Below are 25,427 nucleotides of genomic sequence, written 5' to 3' on the forward strand. Positions count from 1 at the left end.
CAGCTCAGGTCATGATCTCCAGGTTCATAGGTTCGAGCCCCGGGTCGTGCTGCATGCTGACGGCTCAGAGCCTGGAGCCTGCTTCAGATTCTGTGTCTCCCTCTCTCTCTTCCCCTCCCCTGCTTGCACTCTATCTCTCAATAATAAACATTAAAAAGAACTTTAAAAAGGTAAAACTGATATGTAGCCCCTTGCTTATGTGGAAAAGCTGTTATCTAAGGACACCTGACTGGTTGTGAGGCAGGCAAGCCATTTCTTCATGCGAGTGGCCCCAGTTTGTATATGGTAGGTTTATTTGGAAATGGTCACTTCTGGGAGCCATCGACACACATACATGAGTGAAAACTGTTTACTGGATGTTTCTAAAACTTGCCTCCCAGAAAAGCTGCACTTGTGTAGTGAGGAATACAGGGATGGGCAGTTATTACAACTTGGAATTGTAGAATCATACGAAGTTTGACTCAAAAGAACCCCAGGGATCCTTTATTGCAATTTTAGAAATGATGTAAGATTAGCTTTGCGCAGTGGTTCTTTAAGGCTGAGGCTTGACAAAGGTTTCATCAGTTTGAGACAAAAAGGAGAAAAATAAAGACCACTGCAGCAAGTTACACGTAAAATTACATGTATTCGGTTTAAAGACCTGTTAGTCTATGATGGTATGTTATCTATATTTGGGGGACAAAATGGCTGGTCTTAAGTGCAGTGATGGTTCGAGTAGATGGCTGTGTTGTGTAAAATCTCTGTAGGAAATAATGTGTCAACCCTCTCTCCGAGGCTGGAGGAATATCTTACTGGTTGTGGGAATCGAGACACCAGGAACCACTGACCAGGTGTCACCGCCTGCAGCCTGGTCGGTGTCGGCTGGGTGGGCTGTGGAAGTCGACGACCCATCCTCCCTCACCTGTACGCCGGTCCTCAAGGACAGAGGAGAGGTGAACGTGATCCAGAGCTTTGAGTCTTGGGTGTGGCTGCTCTTGTTTAATTCGTGGGCTCAACAGCCACCGCGGCTATGGGGGAGTTTCCTGAGAGGCCACGGTACATAGAGGCTCTGGAGCTGGGGCCGCTGTTCACACAGCCTTGCAGCAATGATTCCCAAGGTTGCTGCATGCTAGAATCCCCTGGAGAGCTTTATTAAAATCCTGATGCTCAGGTCGCACCCATACGAGTTAAATCAGAATGCCTGGGAGTGGGAGCCAGACATCAGGTTTGTTTTTTCAAATCCCCAGGTATTTCCAGGGCACAGCAAGGGCTGGGAGTCACTGCCTTTGAGTTGACTTGGCAGAGGTTCCACCAGCGTGGCTCCTTTCCTAGAGGCAGACCCGGTATTGTTATTTGCGGTCTTTGGGGGACCGGCTGTTACCCTGCTGGTTCTGACAGTAATTATAAGGAATTGTAAGTGGACACCCATTTGCAGGGACCCAGAATACAGAGGGCCTTGTAACTCGTAAGACAAATGATCCAGATCAGCTGGAGACCCGTAAAGATGGAAGTCATGAGGAGGCTCTTTTGGATTTCATTCTTCCTCTGGATTTTCTGCATAGAAATTTGGCTTATGTGGGGCACCTGGGTGGCTCAGTCAGTTGGGCATCTGACTTGGGCTCAGGTCATGATCTGGCGTTTCTGAGTTCGAGCCCTGCATCCAGCTCTGTGCTGACAGCTCAGAGCCTGCTTCAGATCGGATTGTTTCTCCCATGCTCTCTGCCCCTCCCCTGCTCACGCTCTCTCAAAAATGACTAAATGTTAAAAAATATTTTTTAACTAAAAAAAAAATTTAAAAAAAAAGAAATTTGGCTTACAAGATGGTCGTGAAACCACTGTTAAGCTTCCAACTAGAGAGACAGATGTTTTCAAATAGCACATACATACATATTAACTGATAGAAGCTTGAGATTTGCCCAGGAAGAAAGGGATAAGTAATTAAGAAGATCCATACGATCAGGCACTCCCAGTAAAACTGGGTCCCTGCCTCTGAAGTCCCTCACTCCCCCCGCACCTGTTCCTTCAAGATGCCACCTCAGTTATCACCTCTTCTCTCTCTTTCCCTCTCTACCTCCCTCCCTCTCCCCCTCCCTAATCTCCATCTCCAGTCCTGACCTTTCTCCTAACTTTTGTTCTTCCTCTTCAGCCTTTTTTGATGGACTCTTCCCCCAAGACCTCCTTCTGGAAGGGAGGGTGTCCTCTCCTCCCTGCCCCCAGCACGGATGCAACCCCTTCCCCACTTTCCTATCTGCGCTCACGGGCTCATGGCGCCCCTTCTTCCGGTCACTCACTCAGAGCAAACTTCTGTCAAGATTGGTGACTCCCCCTCCCTCCTTTACGCTTCTTTCTCCCTCTGCTTTCTCCAAACTGTGTCCATCCCTTAACTGTAGCTCCTCTCCTAGCAATCTTTTTCTGGTCCTGTGGCCCAGCCCGGCGTGAGCCTTGACTTTGTCTCCCTGAAGCCGAGCCCCAGAGCCCCTGTGCGCCAGAACCTGGCCTCATTAGTCTAGTCCTTTGTCGTCCAAGGCGCTCTGCGGTGTAACCTGCTCTCCAGGCTGCTTTTCTGCCCCATCTCCCCGCTCTTCCCTGTGCAAACTCAGTGAGCCTGGCGGGCTTCTGTCTCCCACTTCTGACCTGCCCTCTCTTCTCTCAGCTCAAACCCTCCTTAGATTTTCCTTCCTGTACAAAATTTGCCTTGTATAAGAGCAGGGAGTAATTTTTTCTCTCCGAATTCCTTATGTTCTTACTGTCTTGTTCCTCGTGGAGAATTTTTGTTGACTACCTTGCCCCATCGATTTTCACATGCTCCCCCTCTGTCTCCTGCACTGGAAATGCGTGGGTGGCAAGGCCTGTCTTCTCGCAGGATCCCGGGGCACCTGTTTGTTTGCAGGTTGATTGTATATTATGGGTGGAGTCTTGAGTTCCTCTCTTACGGCAGAGAGTTGGTTGGGGGTGGATAAAACTACTATTTTGAGTGAAGAACTCAAAATCTGAAGGAGAGACAATAAATAGTTTTCTGAAGAACTGATTTGAGGAAAGTCTTTCATAATTGGGAATGTAGTACATGATAATAGGGGTGATCAAAATCATAGTTTGTGTTAGTGGATAGCATAGTGTAGCCTATCGGTCAAGAGCTTGTTGTTTGGTTATTGAATCCTTCTGTGCCTCTCTCTTCTGATTTGTAAGGGGGGGCGGTGGTAATTGTGTCTGCTTCATGGAGTTACAAGCCTTAAGTGAGTTAATAAAGCGCTGACTTGTTAGCCCAGCTGCCCCTTCAATAAATCATACCATAATTTTTATCTACCCGTCATAGAGGACGTACCGTAAAGGTAGCCTCTCACTGGAGAGGTGGTTATAGGCACCATGAACAAGAGCCACTGTGACCTTTGTCTTGGAAACCCACAAGTGCTACTCACTCAGTGGGGTATTGCAGTCGCCCAGAAAACGCATATTAAACCCCTACAGTGAGGGGGGTCATGGTGGAGCCTAAAGCTACCAGGATGAATCGGGCAGCCTCAGTCGGTCCCAGAGGAACTGATGAGGGAAGTTGTGGACTAAGAAGCTAGAGGAAGAGAAGGCAAAGGAGAACTTCAGGGAGAGGTTTTGTCCTGATGGAAGGAGACTGGCCTCAGGAACTTTTCCAAGACTGTGAGGAGGGAGTTCCGAGGTGTCGCAGGGCCCATGGGGAGTCTGGATGACAAGGGGTTGGCCTGCACACGTGGGATGCTGGGCTGGCAAGACCAGAGTGAGTTCTGCCCCTAGAACTCTTCTGGGGTAGTCCTCTCTCTTCCACGGCCACGAACCGTGTTCGTTAACCCTTGACCCTGATGCTGCCCCAGCTCACGCTCCTGCAAGACTGCGTCTTCCCAGCGTTGGTTCCACAAATGGGGCGAGAGCAGCGTCTTCTTATTACTGGGCGGGTTCCGGGAGCATCCAGGCACAAAAATAAGGATGCTGGGGAAATACCAAGGGGACTCACAGAAATTAAACATCACACTTTTACTGTCTTCTCTGCATCTCCAGCCAAATCCGGTCTTCATATTTGAGATGAATTAACCCTCTCTGCTGAGTTGGGAAAGATCATCTGAGGCTCTACTTCCCCGGGGTTGGTTGGGAAAGGAATTTAGATGGAAGGACAAATCTTGCAGAGAGTCTGCAGATAGAGTCAGGGAACTGGACTGAAAACACTCCCCTTTTCTTCTCACAGGGGAAGGTGGAAGTAGAAGCTGGGAAAGAAGGTATGAAATTCGAAGCCAGTGCTTTCTCCTACTATGGTGTGATGGCCCTCACAGCCTCTCCAGGTGAGTTTTCCTGCCCGGCCTCTTGGGGCAGGGCTGTGTTTTAGGGACAGAATGCCCTTCTAGTCTCACCTTCCTATACCTGCCAGCCAGCCCTGTTTATCTACTTTTTTGCCCTTTTTATTGAAGTATAGCGTGTAAGCCCAAAAACGCCCCGAGTAAATCCTAAGTCTATGCCCTCGTGAATCTTCACACACTGACCACTCCTGTGTCGACAGGAGGTGGGCAGGCCCCGCCCCCGCCCCCACACTCCCTCTTAGTCACCCTTGCCCAGGCCACTGCCTTGACTTCTAAGCATAGCCTAGTTTTGCCCGCTTTTGGACTTTGCGTAAACGGACTTAGGCAGTAGGTGTCGTATCGAGCCTGGCTTCTCTCACCCGGTGTCGTCCGTGTCACATTCGTCATCGTTGCTGCGTGTGCTCCTACTTTATTCTCACGGTGCTGCACCGTGTGAATATACAACAGCGTATCTATTTCATGGCTGCTGGGCACGGGGGGAGTGTCCTATTCGAGGCCACCGTGGATTGTGTGGCTGTGGGTACCGCCGTGCACGTCTTCTGGTGGGCGTGTGTGAAGGGGCGGAACTGCGGGCTCATGGCCATGGCCTCGGCTTGAGTAGCTCCTGCCTTGCAGTTTGCCACGGTGGCTGCAGCGGTTCAAGCTCCTGCCTGGACTGACGAGGGTCCCGGCTGCCCCGCATCCATCGCTAGATATTAAAACATTAACTATGCTGGAGGTTTTTGAATTGGCATTTTCCCGAGGAGGAATGAGGTTAATGTGTATGTATTGCCTACAGCCAGCTCTTATCTAGACAGCTGGTCAGTTGAGTCAGCCAGCTAATGGGTGTGCCATAGGGTGTCGACTAAGTGCTCTGAGCACAAGAGGCCAGCAAGCCGTGTCCGTCCTGGTAAGAACATGGACCACAGATCCCTCTGGGTCGGGACTTGATGGGTCCCTGTGCACTTGCTTTTTTGCAAGCGTGCGCGTGCTTGCTGCCTGACCCCGGCTGCAGCCAGACAGGTAAACGGCGGTGCTGGGTGCCATCTTGTGGCCAGAATACCAAATGACATGCTGTGCTAGGAGACAGAAACCTCAAATTTAAAACTAGCCTAAAACAACCTGGGTCACTTCTGAAAACCAGTCTCAAAAGGTAGGGGGTATACCTCCAGACAGACCTATTTGGGTGACATTAGTCTTCATCTGTTGTGCCACACAGTGTCCCGGCAAAGATGTCTTTACTGTGGGGAAGCCAGTGAAATGTTAAGAATTCTCTCAAACCTCTCAGCCTCCCCTGCCCCAGATGCATCTTCTCACTGTCCTGCCATGGGGTTTCCAGCCACATCAGCCAGTCTCCCCGTTGTCAACTGTTGGCTAACACCAGTGTGAATGTAGGCCTGTCTGATCCCACTTAATTGTGTCTGCTGTAAACTTGAAGGTGATCTTCTGTTCTCACTGCTAGTGAGGAGGCAGGGAGATTCCAAAGTGGGCCGGGAAGACCTGGGTCACAGCTGCAGTTTCATATTCTGTGGTTGCCTGCCCTTGAGGACAGCCCTGGCTTCCTCCTCCTTAAAAGGACTTACTAAGGTTACCTCGTGTGATTGTTAGAAGAATAGAACGTGATGATACTTATCCACACGAGTGCTTTGTAAGCTTGAAAGCACAGAGGGAATGTCGGGTATGACAGGTGTCAAGCTTGTGACTGTTTGGCCACCAACCTCAGATTAGTCCCAGGTGAGCAGAGTCAGAGTTGTTTAGAAGGTTGATTTGAAAAGAAAGTTAGAGGAGTTAAGTGCACAATCTTACTGATGACTGGTTCTTGAAACCTAAATATTAGCCCAATTTATACTGAACTGTGGATTCACGTAAGGGCAGATCCCATTCAGAAAAGGAATTGAAGAGCAGACCTCCCTGAAAGAAAGCCCGGGGGACCGTAGCAGGCTTGCCTTTTCTGGAAATGCCAGGAAGGAAGGGGATCTCATTAATAACATCCTATTACAAAACCCAGTATTTGACTTGACAAGTAGGATTTGGGATTTTGTGCATTTCATTGAGAGATACAATTAGTACAGTAATCTCGAGATAATAATTCTATTTATTAGTGTTGATTGCCTAGAAAAATCCTGCCGTCATTAGTTATCACAGCCTGTCCCTTTGCATGTCAATTATACTTTAATTTAAAAACAAAAACAGAAACAAAAAATCCTGCCCAGAAAATAGGACTCCTGCCAGGTAGGGCAGTGCTGATTGGACTTTTCAATCAGATGGACCTGTAGCTCTCTGAGTAAGCAGTGCTGAGGATGCCCTTGGTCCGCCATTCCCAGCAGACCTGTGTATAACAGCCTTTATTTACTTTCCTCTAATACTTTGAAACTTCAGAGTATGCCGAGCCAATGCAAAATATCATATCAAAATTACAACCAGGCTAATTAAGGATGTCCATGAATTGAATAACTAATTGCTTGCCGCAGACAGGGACGCTCTTGGCTGTGCTGGTGCAGGTGGCTTGGGTCCTGCTCTTGGGGCCGTTGATTAATTGAGCCCCCCTTTTGTGTGGCTAGTTGTGATTTAAACCCTTAAGAGCACGTTTTGAGCTATAAACCCCAATAGGGTATTAATGGCTTAAGAGATTTCTGGGTTAGTAAGGAAGCATTTGAATAGGATTTCTTCTGATTTCTGCCTCCCCATTCCTCTTCCTGGAAAGCAACGTGTGCTCTTTTTTTTTATTTTATTTTTTATTTACATAAAAACTTTACAGGCTTTTGCACTTCTGGAATGGAACGCTGATGTTAGTAGAGCGGGTGTCTGCTCCTGTCCCCTGAGTGCAGAGATCGCCTTTCTTGCCTTTTGATATGGTCTCACCCTGTTTTTCTCCATTTTTCAGTTCCTTTGTCCCTGTCTCGTACCTTTGTTGTCAGCAGAACAGAGTTGTTAGCAGCAGGTTCTCCAGGTAACTCTGCATGTTTCCTTTTCATAATTCTTCCGGTTGCCTCCCTTGACCCCACAAAAGCCTAGATCTGCTCCCTTTATTTGGTCCAGGCCGTTTGCAGTTTTTCTTTGAGGTCACAAACTCCATGCTTACAGACGCGGTAGTGAGCTTTCCAGGGAAGTATGAGCCCACAGCCGTTGTGCGAAGGCTTCGGGAGACTGGCGGGGAATCCGTGAGCGTGAGCAGCGCTGACCCCACAGAAAGCGAGAGTGATTCTGACCTGGATCCTCACTGCTCCCTGCCTGGCCCACCCACACTGCCGACCTTGGGTTTTCAGGGCGGTACAGGGGGGCTGCTTGGGGTGGTTTGACCTCAGCAAAGGCACTTGCAGAGGCCCCGAGGGCCTCAGAACCTGAGGATGCTTCTACCAAAAGCACATTGAGCCCAAAGTCTCAAGGACTATGAATTTTCCTCAGTGGACAAGCGCCCTGTGTGCAGAGGCCCTGGCGTTCTTGGTTCTGTTCCTTTGGTCCTTTCTCTGACATCCCTGTGAACGGGGCACATGCATTACCCCCCCCCCCTTCCCCCATCAGGCAGGTGGCCCTGCTTGTCCTGTCTCCTTCTCTCTCTTTTGAAATTAGTACTGTGCACATTCCCCACCAGCTGCTGGTTCCTGCCCTGCAGGAGAGTTTGGTCATGCCTGGCTAACACGTCCAGCAGCTAAAAAGAAAGGCAAAGGTTTAATCTTTCTTTAATTAAAATTGCTGAGCTTTTGGTAGTACAATTTTTCTCTTTATTTTGTTCCACACAGCTTATATTTTAAAATCTGATGAAATTTGCGATCCATAATCCAGTTTGAGCAAAACTGTCAAATGCTGATATTTAGTAAAGGAGGCAATACTTGTCCTAGAAAGAAGCTAATGTTCCTTCAAGTCTTTGCTCTGAAAGAATTGGGGGTAGATCTTATTTATAGGACTGTTTGAATCAAATGAGCTGGAAGATTATACATATGTACACATACATATATACGCACATAAATAGGTATTTGTGTATATGTATATATGTTTGTGTTTTTTTCTCCCCATTTTATTCGCTGGCATGTGCTACCTCTTTAAAAGGTCACAGATGCTGAACTAGAGTGACTTTTGGATGAAGCTCATGAAATATCATTTGTATTTTACTTTTCCTGTAGAACTTAGAGATTTCTTAGCTGTGTCCACTCTATCTGATCCAGTAATAAAAAAATCCTTTTGTGGGCCCAAGCCTTCAGGATGCTGGCATTACAATAATAGACCTAAACCAGTGATTTCTAGCCTATTCCAAAAGGTGCTTTGTGGTTCCCAGGGAGGAGGCTGGGACTGTTAACTTTATAGTATCTTTCTAGCTGACTTCTAAAAAGAATTCCTAGGCAAGATGAAGAAAAAGAAAAAAAAATCCGAGAAGGCATAGAGAAATTAAGATTGAAAGGTTTTTGTCATAATTATTGTGATAATTTAGCACATAAATTGGGCAACAAAACATGACCTGAACTGGGGAGTGGCCACTTAAAGTCTTTATTCTCCTTGGTGTGAATATTCATCTTTCTCACTGCATGTTTGTTTTTTAAATATATGAAGTTTATTGTCAAATTGGGTTTCCATACAACACCCAGTGCTCGTCCCAAAAGATGCCCTCTTCAATACCCATCACCCACCCTCCCCTCCCTCCCACCCCCCATCAGCCCTCAGTTTGTTCTCAGTTTTTAAGAGTCTCTTACGCTTTGGCTCTCTCCCACTGTAACCTCTCTCCCCCCCCCCTCCCCCATGGGTTCCTGTTAAGTTTCTCAGGATCCACATGAGAGTGAAACCATATGGTGTCTGTCTTTCTCTGTATGGCTTATTTCACTTAGCATCACACTCTCCAGTTCCATCCACGTTGCTACAAAGGGCCATATTTCATTCTTTCTCATGGCCACGTAGTACTCCATTGTGTATATAAACCACAATTTCTTTATCCATTCATCAGCTGATGGACATTTAGGCTGTTTCCCTAATTTCTCTCACTGCATGTTGATGAAAGGCCAATCACACTCTGTCCTTGCCAAGCTACTGCAGAAGGGGTCCCACTGCTTCTCCAGACTGTGGCCAGGACGCCAGGCAGTGGGTTGCTGCAAAGGAGGAGGTTCATCTCACAAAAACAGAGGGTGGTGGGTTGAGAGGAAACTGACTGGAAATATAGATACCTTGGAGAAACCAGAGTTTGCCTGTAATCCTCCTCAGGAGAAAAGGAGACTCAGAAGTACTGCACAGGGTCCTTGACATCTACCTGACACAGTCTGATCAATAAGCAAAGTGCCCCTTAAATGTTTTGGTTTTTGGACCTTTAAACTGTAACACACAAAAGCAAGCACTATCTGTAGCAATGGTGATGTGGGGCTAAAGCTTAAGGATTCAGTGGGATCCTTTGTTTCAAAGAACGGTTGGATCTTTCAGCCTGGGTGATGCCCTCACAAATACAGGAAGGCTTGGCCATCAGGGTAGGTACGTAGTGGAGAGGTCTGGGAAGCAAACAGAAAATATAACAATGTTAACTAGGCTTATGGATCGGTTGTTAGGTGTCAGATGCTGTGCTAAATATGTTACATATTATCTCATTTTTTAAAAGCTTTTTATTTATTTTTGAGATAAAGAGAGAGAGTGGGGAAGGGAGGAGGCGTAGAGAGGGAAGGAGACAGAGGATCCGGAGCGGGCTCTGTGCTGGCAGCAGAGAGCCCGATGCAGGGCTTGAACTCCTGATCATGGAGCTGAAGTCAGATACTTAACTGACTGAGCCACCCAGGCGCCCCTATTATTTCATTCTGAATCCCCATCAGACTTTAGGAAGTGGAGACTATTATTACCTGCCTTTTACATATAGGTAGGGAATCTGAGGCTTTAGCAAAGGGTCATCCCTTCTGCTAAATAGAAAACATCTGATAAATTATTAATTTGCCTTGTTCTCTTGGAAGATAAGTGGAACCAACCAGATGAGTGGCCACTCTAAGTTTAGTTTTGACTGACGATGGAAAATCGTTCTGCCAAGAAAATTGTAGGGAAAGTCATGCTGTGAAAATTTGGGGAGAAAGTGAACTTGCCATTTGAGGTTCATCGAGTACTTACCGTGTTTTGTTGTGGTTGTCCAATTTAAAAAAATTTTCTTTAATGCTTATTTATTTTTGAGAGACAGCATGAGCAGAGGAGGGGCAGAGAGAGAGGGAGACGCAGAATCTAAAGCAGACCAGACACCGAGCTGTCAGCACAGAGCCCAACGTGGGGCTTGAACTCACAGACTGTGAGATCATGATCTGAGCCAAAGTCAGATGCTCAACCAACTGAGCCACCCAGACGCCCCTGTGGTTGTTCTATTTTAAGAGGGATGTTTACTGAGTGGAATCTCAGATGGTGGTCAGGATGGGGTGAGGGGTCATAAAACACATCAAAGTATTTAGCCTGGACAGGAAGAGGCTTAAGGGGAACATAACTATGTTCAGCCTTTTAAGGCTCATTCAAGTAGTGGAGGGATGATGGGGGATCTCTACAGCACGGAGGGAGAGACTGCCGCTTGAGTCTGAGGAGGTGGACATTATGCAGGTCAGGACCTGTCCGCTGTGAACACCCACTTAATATTTGTGGAATAGACTTGATTAGAACAGCAAACACGGAGGAAGCTTTGACAAGGCGGGAGGTGGGTTTTATTTTTAATGATTTACGTTAGAAGCTACGGTCAACTTGCCTTTACGAACAGCAACACTTAGACTCATTGAATTTCCTTTCACTTTGTTTTAATGAATGAGTAATGTGCATGTCATCGAAGAATCCCACAGCACCTACGCTGCCTTAAATCGTTTAAGGGTTTGGTGTCTTCTGGTATTCCTGAAACCCTGAGACATCCTTGGACTGCCTGGTGGGAATTTTATTGAGGTCAGAGACCAGGATAACAGGTTTGGTGGAGGGGTAGGAGCAGACGGAACTGTCCTGATCCCTTGCGAGCACATACTGATTTTACAAACGTTCTCAAGAGTCCTTTGCTTTTGCTTCTGGCACGGTCTGTGTTTTACATCCGGGAGCTTCTGTGTCTTGGGCCTCGTCGGCACACAGCCTGCGCGGTTCAGGGTCGCTCCTGACACAGGTGTGTAGCCACAGGGTCTTCTCGGTCAGAGCCTCGGGAAGGACTGTGTGTGTGTGTGTGTGTGTGTGTGTGTGTGTGTGTGTGTGTGTGCGAGCGCGCGTGCGCACGGGGCTGAGAGGCTAACCGGCGCGATCCCCTTGTTGCCAGGAGGCCAGGAGCGTGTTGTAGGAGGGCCCTACATGCTGAGCGATATGGCTCAAGCGTCTGGGAGAAGTTCATTGAGCTGGTCTGTTAGTTGCTACTTTTTTTTATTTGGAAAATAAAGAGCTGACTTTATTGCTTATATCTACCTCACTTAAAAGGTTATGGTTTCTTTTCCCTCCTTTTCCAGGTGAAAACAAGTCGCCGCCTCGCCCATGTGGCTTGAATCACTCAGACTCTCTCAGCCGAAGTGACCGGATTGACGCGATAACGCCGACACTGGGGAGCAGCAATAATCAGCTCAATTCTTCGTTCCTTCAAGTCTACATCCCCGACTACTCCGTGCGAGCCCTTTCTGACCTTCAGTTTGTTAAGGTAAGAGAAGGGAGAGTGGCTGGGCTGGGGCCGGGGCCCTGCCACTGGAGGCCAACTTCCTCAGCGAGTTGTTTGGCTTCCCAGGCCCCACCATTGAGCTCTCCCTTTGTCATTTGGACTCCCTACACCTCCAGCTACTGTGCCCAGGGGTTAGGCCGGGGAAACAGGTACCTCCCTGGCTCTGTCACAAAAGCTGCCAAGTCAGATGTGCCTTTTTCAAGGAGTGAGAGCTGGAGATGGTGAGAAACAGAATCCACATTTTCCAGTGAGTCCTCATGAGCTCCTGACCCCAGTGACTCTGGATGGCCCTGGAAGGGCTGAGATCAGAGACTCTGAAGACTTAACGGGATGGGGCGGGAAGAATCTTCTGCTTCTCTTCTGCCCCGAGACAGGGTTCTTTTCTTAGTCCGGAATAAAGATGTCTTGTGAAGAACAAGCCAGCTTTAGCTGTTGGAAGCCTATCTCCATTTTCCAGTCACTGTGAAGCTTTGAGACAAAGATCTGGAAATAGCTTCTATCAGTAAAAAACTGATTTGTTCTCCAGCGTCAACTTGAGCTTTTAAAAGTGGCTCAGTTTATACTCAAGGATGGTATTTCCCTAGAAAAAACTATGAGGGGCCTTTCGGGGGATTTTAACGTGTCATACCATGTCGAGACAAGAGCGCCTGAAAATAAGCATTATCTTGGTTTGTTTTTGTGCCATCTTCTGGCCCCCAGATCTCAAGACAGCAATACCAAAATGCCTTGATGGCATCCCGGATGGACAAAACTCCTCAGTCTTCAGACAGTGAAAACACTAAAATTGAATTGACTCTTACGGAGCTGCACGACGGCTTGCCAGATGAGACAGCCAACCTGCTCAATGAACAGAACTGTGTGACACACAACAAGGCCAATCACAGCCTGCACAGCGAAGGTGCCATCTAGGGCGCCCCCCCACCAACCCTCGCCCCACTCCCGAGGCCTCAGGCCAGCTGACCGTGAATCCCATTAGCGTGAGCTTGTGTGCCGTGCTGCGTCCTGCAACATCCTGAGACCAAAGACTTTGTTCCCTTCCTGGAAGCAGCAGAGGAGGACGGTGAGGGTGGACTGGAGACCAGAGGTGTGAGATCGACAGCTAGGGCATGGCATCCGAGATGGTGGAGACGAGCCTCTTCCACCCAAATAGAATCATGTTTATTTTTTCAGTTGTACCTTTTATTCCTTATTCACTCTCCTCCTTCCTCAATTTGCATGAAGTTGAAAATTGTTGCGGTTTATTATTTTTTTGTCCCCCAAGAGATCATGTTTTTAAAAAGTGTCTTTTGCAGAGTTTTACGTTGTTGTGTCTGAACTCTGCTGTGACTCCATGATGTGACCCGCACAGAATGGACTTGCTCCTCGGCCCTCGTAGGGAGGGGTGCGCTTCCTCTGCACCCAGCGGGTGTCGCTGTGGAACTTGAAGGATGAATGAAGAAAGCGGTCGATGCCAACCCGCCACGTCTGTCCCACTGTGGGGTGGAGCCTGCACGGGGGGGCCTGCAGCCGCCTCTGTGAGCTCAGTGTTGTTTTAAGTTAATGTTTAACCGTGTCCCTTCCCCTCAGAAAGGTTTAACATTTGCTTGGAATGTGATTTTGCTCCTACTCTAAGGAATTTTTATCACCAAAATGAATGTTAATGAATTTTAAACCCATGGTTTATCATTGGCAAGAGGCAAGGTGACTTCACCCCGACATTCCTACAGCCTGGATTCTCCGGCCCAGCCAGGCCTTCTCCCCAGCTTACCGAGCGCCGTCACCCACCTCCCCGTCCTCGCTCTTGTTAACCCAGGATGCTGCTACACAGATGCCAAATGGAAATCTTCCACAGGGCTTTTGAGTAATCACGTGGTGTGGAGTTCAAGCTCCTCCCCTTCCCACCGGGACCTCTGTCATGGTCAGAAAAGGAGTCGGCTTCCAGCCATGCCTTGAGGGCACTTCTAGACCCGTGGGTTTAAAGGAGGGAACTTCGGGGTCTGCCAGCCCCCACCCCTGCTCCCAGGGAGCCAGCTGCCCCTCTTCCCCCTCTGTCCCTGGGCCCCTGGGGGGCCGGGCAGTGGCCGTGTCCCTCGCCTGAGGACCTCGGTGCCTCCCGCCTCAGATGCGGCCCACAACAGAGAGGCTGCCTGTATGGCCAGGGCTGCCTGAACGGTGTGGCCCCGAACAGGGATTCAGAAACCAAATGTGTGTTGCGGCCGTTTCATGTGTGCGTCCGCCGCCTTTTAATGCCAAATTCATCACGTGTAGTGAAATTAATGTCAGGAGGTATTTCTTGAGTGACTGAATTCTTACCTATCTTATCTGTTTTAAGTGTTACCCGAGGGATGTGTGCATTTTGGTGGCAACGCTCGTACACTGAGTTGAATCCATACTGACGGCAGTGCTCGTGTAGAGCTGCCACTCCGTGCTGCCTCTAGTCACTAGCCAAGAAGATAGCGTTTTGTCCGCGGGGTCTCACTGAACGAAGGGAAGCCCCGGGCCAAGCGGCGGTTTCCTTCTCCCTCCTCAAGGTAGGAGCGCGCCCCCCAGGTTGGGCTCTGGGGAGGGTGGGAGCTGTGGTTGTGCAATAACCGGCCACCTGCTGGGCTTGCCTCCTGGTGAGCGGTTTGGGGCTCTAGTGTCATATGCGCATTTCCCGCAGTATTTCCTCTGGGACCTCGGTCCTGCAGTGTCTTCCTCATCAGGTGCCATGCCCCTCAGTGAGGCAAGTACTGGCCTCAACTGGCAGAGGTCACGGCGGCGGGGGGGGGCCTGCGAAGGGGCTAAGCGGCCCGCTGCTGGCACCAAACCTACTACCACGGGATGGAGCCCCCACTTTGTCTTAATGTGAGTGGGGCCCTGCACTGTCAGTGTCCCCTTTTATAAACAGACCCATCCAAGTTAAAAGATCTCCATTTCTTAAGACGCATATGGCTAAACACAACCCCAGTGTGGTGTGGGAACTGGGACTGTCCATGGGGTGCGCAGAAATGAGAGTTCCCTCTAAGGAAGTAAAACCTGGGTCTTGCACGGGGGGTGGGGGTGGGGGTGACCCCCCAACAACCACGCCGCCCGTCCTCTGGGCCCGGACTGCGCTTGCCTTCCTGGTAGTTTGGTGGAGCCTGGCCTGCCACGCCATGGCTTCTCTGGCTTTCAGGATCTCTGTCCCCTCAGTCTCTGCCGACTGATCTGCTTTGCCACACGTGGCCCGTCTCAGGGTGCCTTGCTACTGGAAGGAGCTCCTGGAATCTGAGTTAATGTGTTGGATCTTTTTCAGAGCCCCACTCTTCCTCTGTGAACCCGAAAGCTCCGAGAGAGTCCGGGGAACAGAGAAGGGATTCCAGCTGCCAGCTCCTTGACTTCAGAGAGAAACAGAACTTCTCAACACCGTCATACCTGCTCAGTGTGGTGGCTGTTTGAAAAGTCCTCTGTAAAGTGCTGGCAGGGGTGGCTTTGCAGTGGGGGCTTCTAGAGGATGAAATTTTAGCCTCCCAAATTTGCACTTATTTTCTGTAAGCCACTCTTTACCTTTGATTATTCCCATTATTCTGTAACAACAGGAAATCCAAAATAATTCCTGGCTCTAGTTCCATCTGCTTTGGGGAAAAGCTCAAGACCCTTCCAGTAACACTCAGTGTCATGAGCGATCAGATTCCTCTTCCAGGCCCCACTTTGCCTCTGGAAACTAACTTTAGGCTGTTGAAGGAGAAATGCTGGCTCATTGCTTCTCTGGGCAGTGGAATGATTTTAGCTTAGAAGTTCTATGCAGTTACATCTATAAAGTCAACGAGTCTGGCAGAGAAAGCCCATCAAATACTTGAGATCCCCATGTGCAGTAGTCAGTTCTTAGCACCACCAGTAGACCATCTTTTACTGGGGCTGCTGGCTTTGTAAGCGTGGAAGAGAGTGGGCTGTGGAGCAGACACAGGTCCTGGTGTCCTCAATGCTGCTGGAGCTCTCGTTGTCAGACCCAGGGCCTCTCCCTAGTGGCTTCCGTGGCCCCTGCTTTGGGCCCTGGCTCTGTGGGACCAGACAGGGCCTCCTTCTGCTCTGAGCCACTGTAGCATCTCAAATTTTCCATCTGAAACTGGATCCCTAGTATCCAGATGTTCCCAAGACCGTCTGCTTTGGCTTTATACATAAGAGGGGTGTGTGTGTGTGTGTGTGTGTGTACGCATTTCCTACTGCCTTACACGTTCTTTCCCTTTATTTCTCTCTGTTTCACATTCATCAGGCGAGTCTAAAATTATATATTTAAATTTTCAGGAAAACATAATGTTAAGATTCGCACATGGATACTGGGATGCTAGTCAACTAGTTTAAGCCTTGGTTCTTACATAATTTACATTTCAAAGGGCATTCTACTTTGTCCTTCCCTCCTTCCTCACCTCACTTAACAGGAGAGAGCTCAGTGCCCATGCTGACATGATTGGCTTCTCCAAGTGGGAGGAAATAAGGCATCTTGCTATTATCTGACGTTACTTTAAGGAACGTCTGTGCAAAGGCTGAATGCAGAACTTCACACTAGTATGGAACATTAACTGTGAATATATTTACCTGTGCTATCCCCAGTACCATGCGACTAAAGGACCAGCTTTTCCAAGTCGAGGAAAATAGTGGTAGATACAAGTAGGATTGCATTTTATCTAGGAATTGAAGTTAACAGGAATTGGGGCTATGCGGGGACTGTGAACTTCTGCCCTCAAATTCTCTTGGGTTGTGGAGCAGACCTAAGTAAGGCCCTGGCTGATTGAGCCTTTGTCCTGGCTGGTCAGAAATAAGAACAAACCCCAATCCTGAAAACCAGCCAGGGATCTGTGGCCCTTTTCATCTTTCCTGGCCCAGGAGCCCAAGATTCCTGCAGTGTTTCCCAGGGGTGCTCCCCAACAAAAGACCCCTGGGCTGGCAAAGGAAGGGTGCTTACCAAACAAGAAGCTTCCAGGGAGGATTGGCTTGGCACACATCACACGACCCAAGTTCTCTGGTGGCATGGGCAGCGGGAACAACTTCCCTGTCAACTTTTGACCCCAGGACAGAGTTTTCTTGCGGGCGGGGTGGGGGGGGTGGGGGTTGACTGAGCTGGCAGTTCAAGGTGCAGAGGCTTCTGGGGTACAAGTGCTCCATTTCTCAGGATGCAGTTCCTGGGTCAGGTTTGGTTCTACTCTAGGCTCCAGGCTGGTGGTGCTTCTGTCCAGCAAGGAAGGACATCTGGGTGAGTTACAGGTTAATCCAGACGTAGGAGAGATTTGGGGAACTCAGCAGGTACGTGGTTTAGGGTGATTCAGAAACTTTCCGATGTAAATTTATCAAGGAGCAACGTACTCAGTGGATTTTTATTATCTCAGGGCCATTTACAAATCTTTATCTTTTCATATTTCTTTTGTATTCAAGTGGGCTGATAAGAGAGATGAGTTCAGAGAACTCTAAAATGAGGTTCCTTTGCCTCATTTGAGGGTGAGTGGTGCACCTTTGCCAAGCCTGCTGATGTCACTGTCCGTCAAGGCTGCGGCAGTGGACCTTTTTCCTCTATCACCTGCAGACATTCTCCCTGCAGTGAATGCTTACTTGCTGGTTTTCCTTCTGCCGTGTCTGAAGGCTCCAGGGCCCCTGGTCAGCCCTAGGGACGGAAGGAGATGATGGGAATTCACAGCAACTGCAGAGCTTGGAACTTTTCTCGTGCCATCTTGGGCCAGGGACTTTCTTGGCTTCTTAGACCTTTGTGGTTGGCTCAGCTTTCTGTCTGCATATGCTAGAGCCACCGACGTAATTTCACTAGAACCGTTGTAAATATCCTTTGATGGGAAATACCAGGCTGTACTTGAAGCAACACAGGAACAAAGGTTCTAGTAGCAAGAGAGTAAAGTTCTAGGAATCTGTATACCAAGGTTTTTATGTACACAGCTCCAACACATACTATCAGAAAGACTTGAATGAGTACACGTCTTTGAGTTTGAATACCCGTTGGGGTATTAAACCTACACTGGAAGAATGACTTGCCTCACTTGGCAGGGGATCTTCTGGCATTTATCTCCATCTGACCAATATGGAGTCACTTGGGAAGTGATTCTTTTGGGGCCAGATTCTTCTTCAGGTTCACCCTGGAGAGAATTATTACATGGACCTGGTGGGGCTTGGCTGCCTTCCCTTTGTGTTGGAGGCCCAGGCCCCTTGGTATACACAGCTGGTCTCAGGCTCCCAGAGCAGAAGGGAGTGGGAAAGAATAAGGCATCAGGACTTTGATTCCCCAGAGAGCCCCATCCTAGCTTCTGATTCATGATTCCATGTCTGGAGTCTACTGTGAAGGTGGAGTATATCAGTCCATTGACTTCTCTTGTTTCTGGAGTCCTTTAAATCTACAAATGTATATGCTTTATTTTATATTATTATTTATTATGTACATATGCCTCTACTGTTAGTACATTGTCTGTGACTAAGACATTTCCTAGAGCCCCTCATCCATGGAGCCTAGGATTCTGTTGTCCCTTAAAGTGGGTGAGAAGGCAGTAGTTTTGTTTGTTTTTGTCATAAAGAGGTTGCTGCTCTTAACGTTGACCCTAGCATCCTGGCCCCTTTCATCTGGCCCACCACTACTCCTGATGGACTAATGTTTGGGATGATGATGGAGGCAGGGCTCCCAAGTACCTCCATGAAATACTTGAGGTTCTGGTGACTGGGTCTATTCTGTATGCAATTGATGGTATGTAGCATGGCTGTGAGACCAGAGTGTCCTTCCTCACTCCCACCCTCCCAAGCCAGGTTGGCAAACTGGCCATTTCCCACCTTGGATTGCAGAATCCATATCTCTGGACCATGGAAGCTGCCTGCCCATCTGGGCTTCTAATATGCCTTTTCTTGGTTTTGAGGCCCAATGCCAGTATTGCCTTGGCCCTCAAATAAGACCCTGCTTTGTGTCTGATTTTCACCCTCCTCAGCCTTTACTGTGTCATAGTGTACATTTCATGCTTTTCAGCAGTGAAGTTTTCCAAGCACAGTATTGAGAGCTGTGTACATAAACCTAAAGAAGCACAAATGACATGTATAGGTTTCATGAGCTGATTGTCATAATGAATGCATTTTATAATTCAAATGATGTTGTAGATTTACAATCTCTCCTATTTATTTTGTACCAATTTATTTGTAAATTTTGTGATTGTTTTAAAAGGTTTTTGTTCATTTCTATTATTCTATTTAGATAAATGATGATTTTCTGTTCACCCTTCCAGCGGATGTGTGTTCCCTCTTTCCCCTTTCATCTATGCAACACCAACCTCGGTCCCCTGCCCAATAGCATCGCTGTCCTGGTGGGAAAGCTGGGATTGGTTGTCGGCATGGCAACACAGCAGGGCATTTCCGTTGGACACATACCACGAAGTCTTATGTTAAAAGAGAGAGATACCAGAAGTGGGCCTCCACCTCTACCACAGTCTGGTCCCACCAGTTCCAGGGTGGGGGTGGGGAGGGTGGGGAGGGAAGGTTCTCCTTTGCAAAGATTGTAGTCTGTCCCCTGTCGATTCACTCAAATTGCCCGACATTTGCTGCTCGAACAACACACAGTTCAGCTGGGCAAGTGTCCAAGCTGTTTTTTCCTAAGCAAGACCAGAGGCCTCCTTCAAGCCTCTCCGCTGGCTCTTGAAGATGAAAATGGCTCTGTAGGTCCTCTGCTCTGCAAAGGCTAGGAGAAAGGTGGTAGCCTGCACAGATGGTTCACTCTCAAGTTAAAAATGTCAGGCCTGAGTTCAGGAGTCGCGTTCAGATGCTCTTCAGGATGCGGTAGGCATCCACCTTCCCTAATAACCCAGTATTGGGGCCCACATTCCTCTTCCACCACCACTGCTTTCCAAGTCTTCTGTGTTTCTTCTTAATCCTCCTCCTCACTCATACGTGACCAGACCCTGCAACTCTTCTGGTCGAGGCTCACTGCCCCTCTGTGGCTTATTCTTGGATCACATCTTTCTGGAATCCATTTTTTCTCCACTCCTAGCCTTTATTTATTTTACAATCCAAAGAGGATCATGCTCTGAGAATTGAGCCTCTTGGTGACTGGCCCCTTACTTACACTTGCCCTGTGGACGGAGACTTTTCAGTGAAGGGCTGCTGGCAAGACTGGCTTTGGAACATGCCTGACCTAATCACCATGTTCCCTTCCAGAGTCATCACCCCCAACTTCAGGAAAGTAGAACAGAGTAGACCTATATTCTAACAAAGTGTTACCTTCTTGGGAGCCTGTTTTCTTTCCTTAGAAGCAGAGAAGAAAGCACTAAGGGAGGCTGGGGAAGGAATTCTCTCTCCAAAATAGCAACTCCCACTTGGCTGTTTTGCTTAGTTTTTCCTGCTTTACTCACTTTGTCTAGATGAGTCCTGAGCTCAAATCAGGAAATTCTCCAATAAAAGTAGAGGTGATTTTCCTAAGCTTTCCCTCGGCATCCATGGGGTACCCGTCAGTTCATTACTAAGCTTTACCATGAAGAAAGCTCTGGGGTTTCTAGTTCATAAAACAATTTGTGCTGCCCAGCCCTTTTTCTCAACTTAGTACTTCTGAGGCAGAGATAGTGACCAGAGGGGCTTGCAGAGAAAGTGGTACAAACTGAATGACCTTTTCATAACCTGGAGTTGATTTCTGAAAACTTCTTTTGTACTTTTTAGAAGTAATTCGATAGTGATTCTTTAAAGCCAAAGGTTGAATCCTACTAGATGCCTAATAAGCTCTTGCTTTCTAAGACTGTTCCATCCTTTTCCATCCAACATCCTCCCATTTCTGCTCATACTGACATGTCCCAGAGCAAAGGAATGGTTCATAGGGCCCTTTCTCTGGGATATTCTGTTAGCATGCCATCTCCCTTGGTGGATGACTGCGAGGCCTAAGGGTGCAAGGGGGAATCAGCTGCTGGAGTTCTTCATCGAACTGCTTTTCCTGCTGGGGTGCTCATGACTGTGGAGTGCTCACACAGTAGGCCAGCACAGGATGGGAATATTTAGATTGAGCCAGCTTCCCTGCTACAATTCTACATCATTGACTTGAGGGCAGTGGGTCCAATAATGAAATTACTTGCTTCAAAATAGCCCTACCCACAAGTCAAAGATCACCTCTGGTGAGAACCCTCTCAAAAAATTGGACAATAAGCATCTATTTTTTAGTGTTGAAAGGTTTGCTTGGCAAATCTTTCCAACTATCTCAGGAACTTCTGAGACTCAGGACTAGTGCTGCCTTTCCTGGAGAGAAAGTGCGCTCAGTTGCTTGGGCTCCAGTGCACGTGGTGAGGTTTATCTTGGCCTGGCCTCTTCAGGCCTTGTCTACAGCACTAACCAGACATGGCTTTGGGAAGAGCTTAATGGGAGAGCAGACCATTTGGGGACCTATTTGTACCTGATAGGATTCATGAGGAAATCTAATCCACCTTTTTTCTAGTAATAAAATGAAGCAAAGGTATCTCTGTACGAAGAAACAGACTAGACCAAAAACTGGTTTAAATTAGAAAATACAAATTATGGCTCTGTTGGTTAAGCGTCTGACTTTGGCTCAGCATGGTTCGTGGGTCCAAGCCCCACGCTGGGATCTCTGCTGTCAGCACAGAGCCCACTTCAGTTTCCGTTCCCCCTCTGTGTCCCCCTCTCTCTTCCCCTGCCCCGCTCTGGCGTGCACACTCTCAAAAATAAACATTAAAAAAAGAAAATATAAACTACTTAGAGTAACAGCAAGCTTGAGATATGTGTTCAATTGGGAGTACTTTTTGCGTTAAACCTCTTCAGTGGAACTTTAAAACACTGTATGTATTTTATTTTTGAAATTGTGTTATCCTTGTTGGAATAAGATTGCTGTGGCTTTGGGATGAAGATACTGTGTCTGACAATAGGGAAAAATGGGTGAGATTGCTAGGAAAAGCTGCCTTGTTCATTCTGTAAGTGAATGCTGTTTTTTGTTTTTTTTTTTTTAAGAGGATTTGCTTTCTGCTATTTGCACATACTCAGCGGTAGGAACAGTGTGAAATGCCGGTTCATGTTAGTGGAGGTGCAGGATGGACGATGTGGGTTACAAGTCACCTGGCTCTGCTTCCCAGGTGCTATACATGGCCTCTCTGCTGTTGGATGGTAGTGTATCGTTTTTCTTTTATTTTTAGGGCTGTTCAGGTACCTCCATGGTAGAAATTTCATTCTAAGGTCCTTTCCAAGTTGCGTATCATTTGAAATGTTCCATTTGAGGAAAGATTTTAAGTGCCCTATGCTCTAGTCACCCAAAAAAAAAAAAAAAAAAAAAAGTCATGAGAAACCTAAATATTGAGGTATAAGCTTCAAAACCAAGCGAGGAATTGGGCCATGGACTATATGGCGATAGCTGGGCCACAGTTACCGTTTTTCCCACCATCAAGGAAAGGTTAAATAGTTTCCATCACACGGAATGTGTACAAAGCTCCCACCCTTAATGCAGACTTAGATATGCACTTGTTTGTCTCAGGCTATTTGTGGTGAGTAAGAGTATTTTTAAATGCTCTGTCAGCCTTGGAAAAATTGCAAGGCTTTAAAGTTGTTGACAAAATATTTCTTAAATAAATAAATCCGACTTAGAAGTATCTAAACATGAACAAAGTACTTTTAAGTCTGACATGTCACTGCAAGTGGCTTTTTAAAGTAGTTGCTTAAAAACAGTAACGGGACTAAGGATTTGTAGCTCCAATCATAACTTGGGAAGGGTGGCTTGAAGGGCTTGCTTTCTTATTTTAGGTCTCAGCAGAACTATGCTTATGGGAGGAGAAAATCTAAGGTTGAAACACCATAGAGATGAATGTAGGGGGCAAGTCCTCTTAAAAGGGAACCCAGCAGGGCTGGGGTCTGCTGTACCCGCACCTAGCTGCTGGGTGTGCCAGGGGCTCTGTCAACCTTGTACATGCCCCAAGATTGAAAGTTCAGTCTAGCACCCAATAAAGGGTGTCTGGTGCTTGTGAAATACCCAGGGAAGAGATTTTGAAGAGTTGGGAGAACTGTGTTCTCACCGTGTAACACGCCTCAGGTTTAAAAAACAACAAAAACATGAAGTTCAGCCTCCTTAACTATTGGCAACAGCGAAACTCACATTCATGTTTTAGCAAGCTCAATTCTATCTACTCTGAGTGTCTGCCCATGGACCACCTAAACACTCTGTTCTGCGTCTTCTATGCTTATGGAATCCTGGCTCTTCAAGATAGGTTTTGCTGGTCCTTGAAGAAAGCTCTGATCAGCAGTGGAATTCTTCTTCCAATTGTGTTTCTTCCTTTTTGATCTTTGGACCCACTGTCAGATATCTGACTTTTAGAAACTCTTACACAGGTAAGATCTTATGTGAATAACACAATACCAAAAGTGTGGTAAATGAAAGCAAAGTGATCATAATGGTCCTTGCTTTAAAAGGGAAAATATGTAAATGTACCATTATAAGTTAGCTCTGCAGCTGTAGCCACTTAAATATTATTTGGCTTTGAGCAAATATAAGACTGTGCCAAACTGGGCACTAGCTCCACTTGAATGAGAGTAACTAATAGCTGGGGTGACCACAAACACACTCTAAAATTTTAAATGGGGACAGCATTTAACTGCTATTTGCAACAGCATTTGTAACCCAATCACTGTTAAAGTAGCGTATATTCCTAGTAGATACCAGTTAGAAAGTTTCTTGGCATGACTTCATATATAGACCATGTATCCTGAAAGTGGTGATATAACATGGTCTTGGCTATGTTATTACTGAACTGTGTTCCCTGCCTATCAAATAATTTTTAGAAAGCCTCACCTCATAGTCCTGTACTAAAAAACTTGACATGAAAAAGTTTTGAGGACTATTTAAGTGCTATAAATTTAGCCATCAATCATGCTATACTATACCTTCCTGTAGAAGAATGTCAAATTGATGGCACTAGCCAAACCTACACCCACCTAAAGACCAACGGTTATTAAAGTTGTGTTACAGGAAGGGGTCAAAGTCAGTATTAGAAATATACTTTATTGAATTCTAGAGCAACTAATCTACCTTCTGTGTTCACCAGGAAGAATGGAAGGAATATATAAAGGTTAAAGGGAAAGTCTGCACTATTCAAACTGCTATAGCCACTCTGCCGACGGCAAGGCAGCCCGGTACCCTCTAGGACACAGTAACAATCCCTTCTTGTTCAAAATAACAAGTGATTTCTCTTGGGATTCTGAAGTGCATTTATTCACATGATTGTGCCCTCTGCTTTAGTAAGGTTCTGACTGATAGAACCCTCTTCCCATCCTCTCATGCTTGACTGTGGAATACAGACAGGGAAGGCCGGAAGTCTGGGCGGCACGAGCCACACTGGCCCACGCTAATGACTTTACTCAGTTATGCTCTTTCACGGGGCTTGCTCCTTTGTCCTCTTTCAGCTGAATTCTTTCTCTAGATTCACTCCAGATGAGAAAAAGACCGCTTTTGGATAACAAGCATTTCTACTATCAAAAAAATGTAAGATTAGATGAAGACTTTTACCTCAAGACAGAATCACTGCAGTGCATTCCAGGCAAGCCCTATAGCAAACCAAACACTTGTGCAAGACCACTGAAGCCTGCAGTCTGCCCCCAGGCACTGAGGACACTTCAAAGCTTGTAAACGGAACCTTGACCTTAACAGAAGACCGCATTTGGTAATGGAAACAATATATTTCTCCACTGACATACAATACTATGTAATGCACTGAAAATTTCAGGATGGACTTTGGAGTAAGAGCACAATTTGTAACATATCATTTTCAGATCACCTCTTCGTTCCACTCAGATACTCTTCACTAGCCCTGGTATATCCAATATATACTGAGGATGAAACCAGACAAGGAAATGGTGTCACAAGCCACAATGGAGCCTTCTGCATGCAGTTCGGCCCGGCTTTACCCTTGCTTTCTTCCAATACAGACTCCATTACAATTGTGAACCATCTGCAGAGTGCAGACAAACAAAACTACTAAAAAGTATCTCTCTATGATTAGAATATTTTAAGGTCTTCAGAAACTTCGCACATGTACCTTTGATGGAGCTCCCCCACCCACCACTAGAACGCAAACAGGGATATCCTTTGCTCCTGGAAGTCCTGCCAAAACGTGTTTAATGGATGCTCAGTTTTGGTTTTCCTCCTTATTCTTCCTCTTCTTCCTCCTCTTCATCATCATCTTCATCATGGCAGTGTGTAATTTCCTGGGGGGCCAGTGGGAAGAGGTTGGGGGGTTTAATTTCACTAATCGACCGGGTCAACTGGTGCCGCTTGTAATCAGTATCTTTGAAATCAACTGATGTGCGGTTCCGGGTAGCAAGAGGGGACTCCATCTCATTAATATCTACATGTGTATGTTCCACCGTTGATTCATGAGGCATCTAGAACAAAGTCAGAAGGTCAGAAAGCAGGTGGAGTGAAACAGTTTCCCAAATCCTAACCCCCTCTCCCTCGGTTAGGTGGTTGTGCAGAGACAGGTCTATAATGGATCAAAGGCCAAGCCAAATTAGATACTTCAGCATCTTCCGGGAACTACCTTCCTCTCATCCTCAACTCTTAAAACAGCCCCGATCTCAATTATTTTTATTTTTTTATTTTT

The 25,427-nt window shown here is 47.1% G+C and overlaps 2 protein-coding genes across 9 annotated transcripts in view; one reads left to right on the forward strand and one right to left on the reverse strand.

The window, feature by feature from the left end:
- The window catches only part of CNNM2 (cyclin and CBS domain divalent metal cation transport mediator 2), a 151,398-nt gene extending 132,314 nt beyond the window's left edge, over positions 1-19,084 (forward strand). Inside the window, exons 5-8 of one of the 2 annotated variants that reach the window (XM_043597408.1) lie at positions 4,187-4,280; positions 7,159-7,224; positions 11,681-11,865; positions 12,583-19,084. In XM_043597408.1, the coding sequence (XP_043453343.1) occupies positions 4,187-4,280; positions 7,159-7,224; positions 11,681-11,865; positions 12,583-12,792 (555 nt within the window). In that variant the 3' untranslated portion in view covers positions 12,793-19,084. The remainder of the gene's footprint in view (positions 1-4,186; positions 4,281-7,158; positions 7,225-11,680; positions 11,866-12,582) is intronic. The other variant, XM_043597409.1, reaches the window with a different exon arrangement.
- A 4,726-nt stretch (positions 19,085-23,810) lies between these two features.
- The window catches only part of NT5C2 (5'-nucleotidase, cytosolic II), a 101,361-nt gene continuing 99,744 nt past the window's right edge, over positions 23,811-25,427 (reverse strand). For all 7 annotated transcript variants that reach the window (XM_043597414.1, XM_043597411.1, XM_043597412.1 and 4 more), the window contains one exon: positions 23,811-25,209. In XM_043597414.1, the coding sequence (XP_043453349.1) occupies positions 24,973-25,209 (237 nt within the window). In that variant the 3' untranslated portion in view covers positions 23,811-24,972. The remainder of the gene's footprint in view (positions 25,210-25,427) is intronic.

This window comes from Prionailurus bengalensis, chromosome D2, assembly GCF_016509475.1.
Source record: "Prionailurus bengalensis isolate Pbe53 chromosome D2, Fcat_Pben_1.1_paternal_pri, whole genome shotgun sequence".
Taxonomy (NCBI): Eukaryota; Metazoa; Chordata; class Mammalia; order Carnivora; family Felidae; genus Prionailurus; species Prionailurus bengalensis.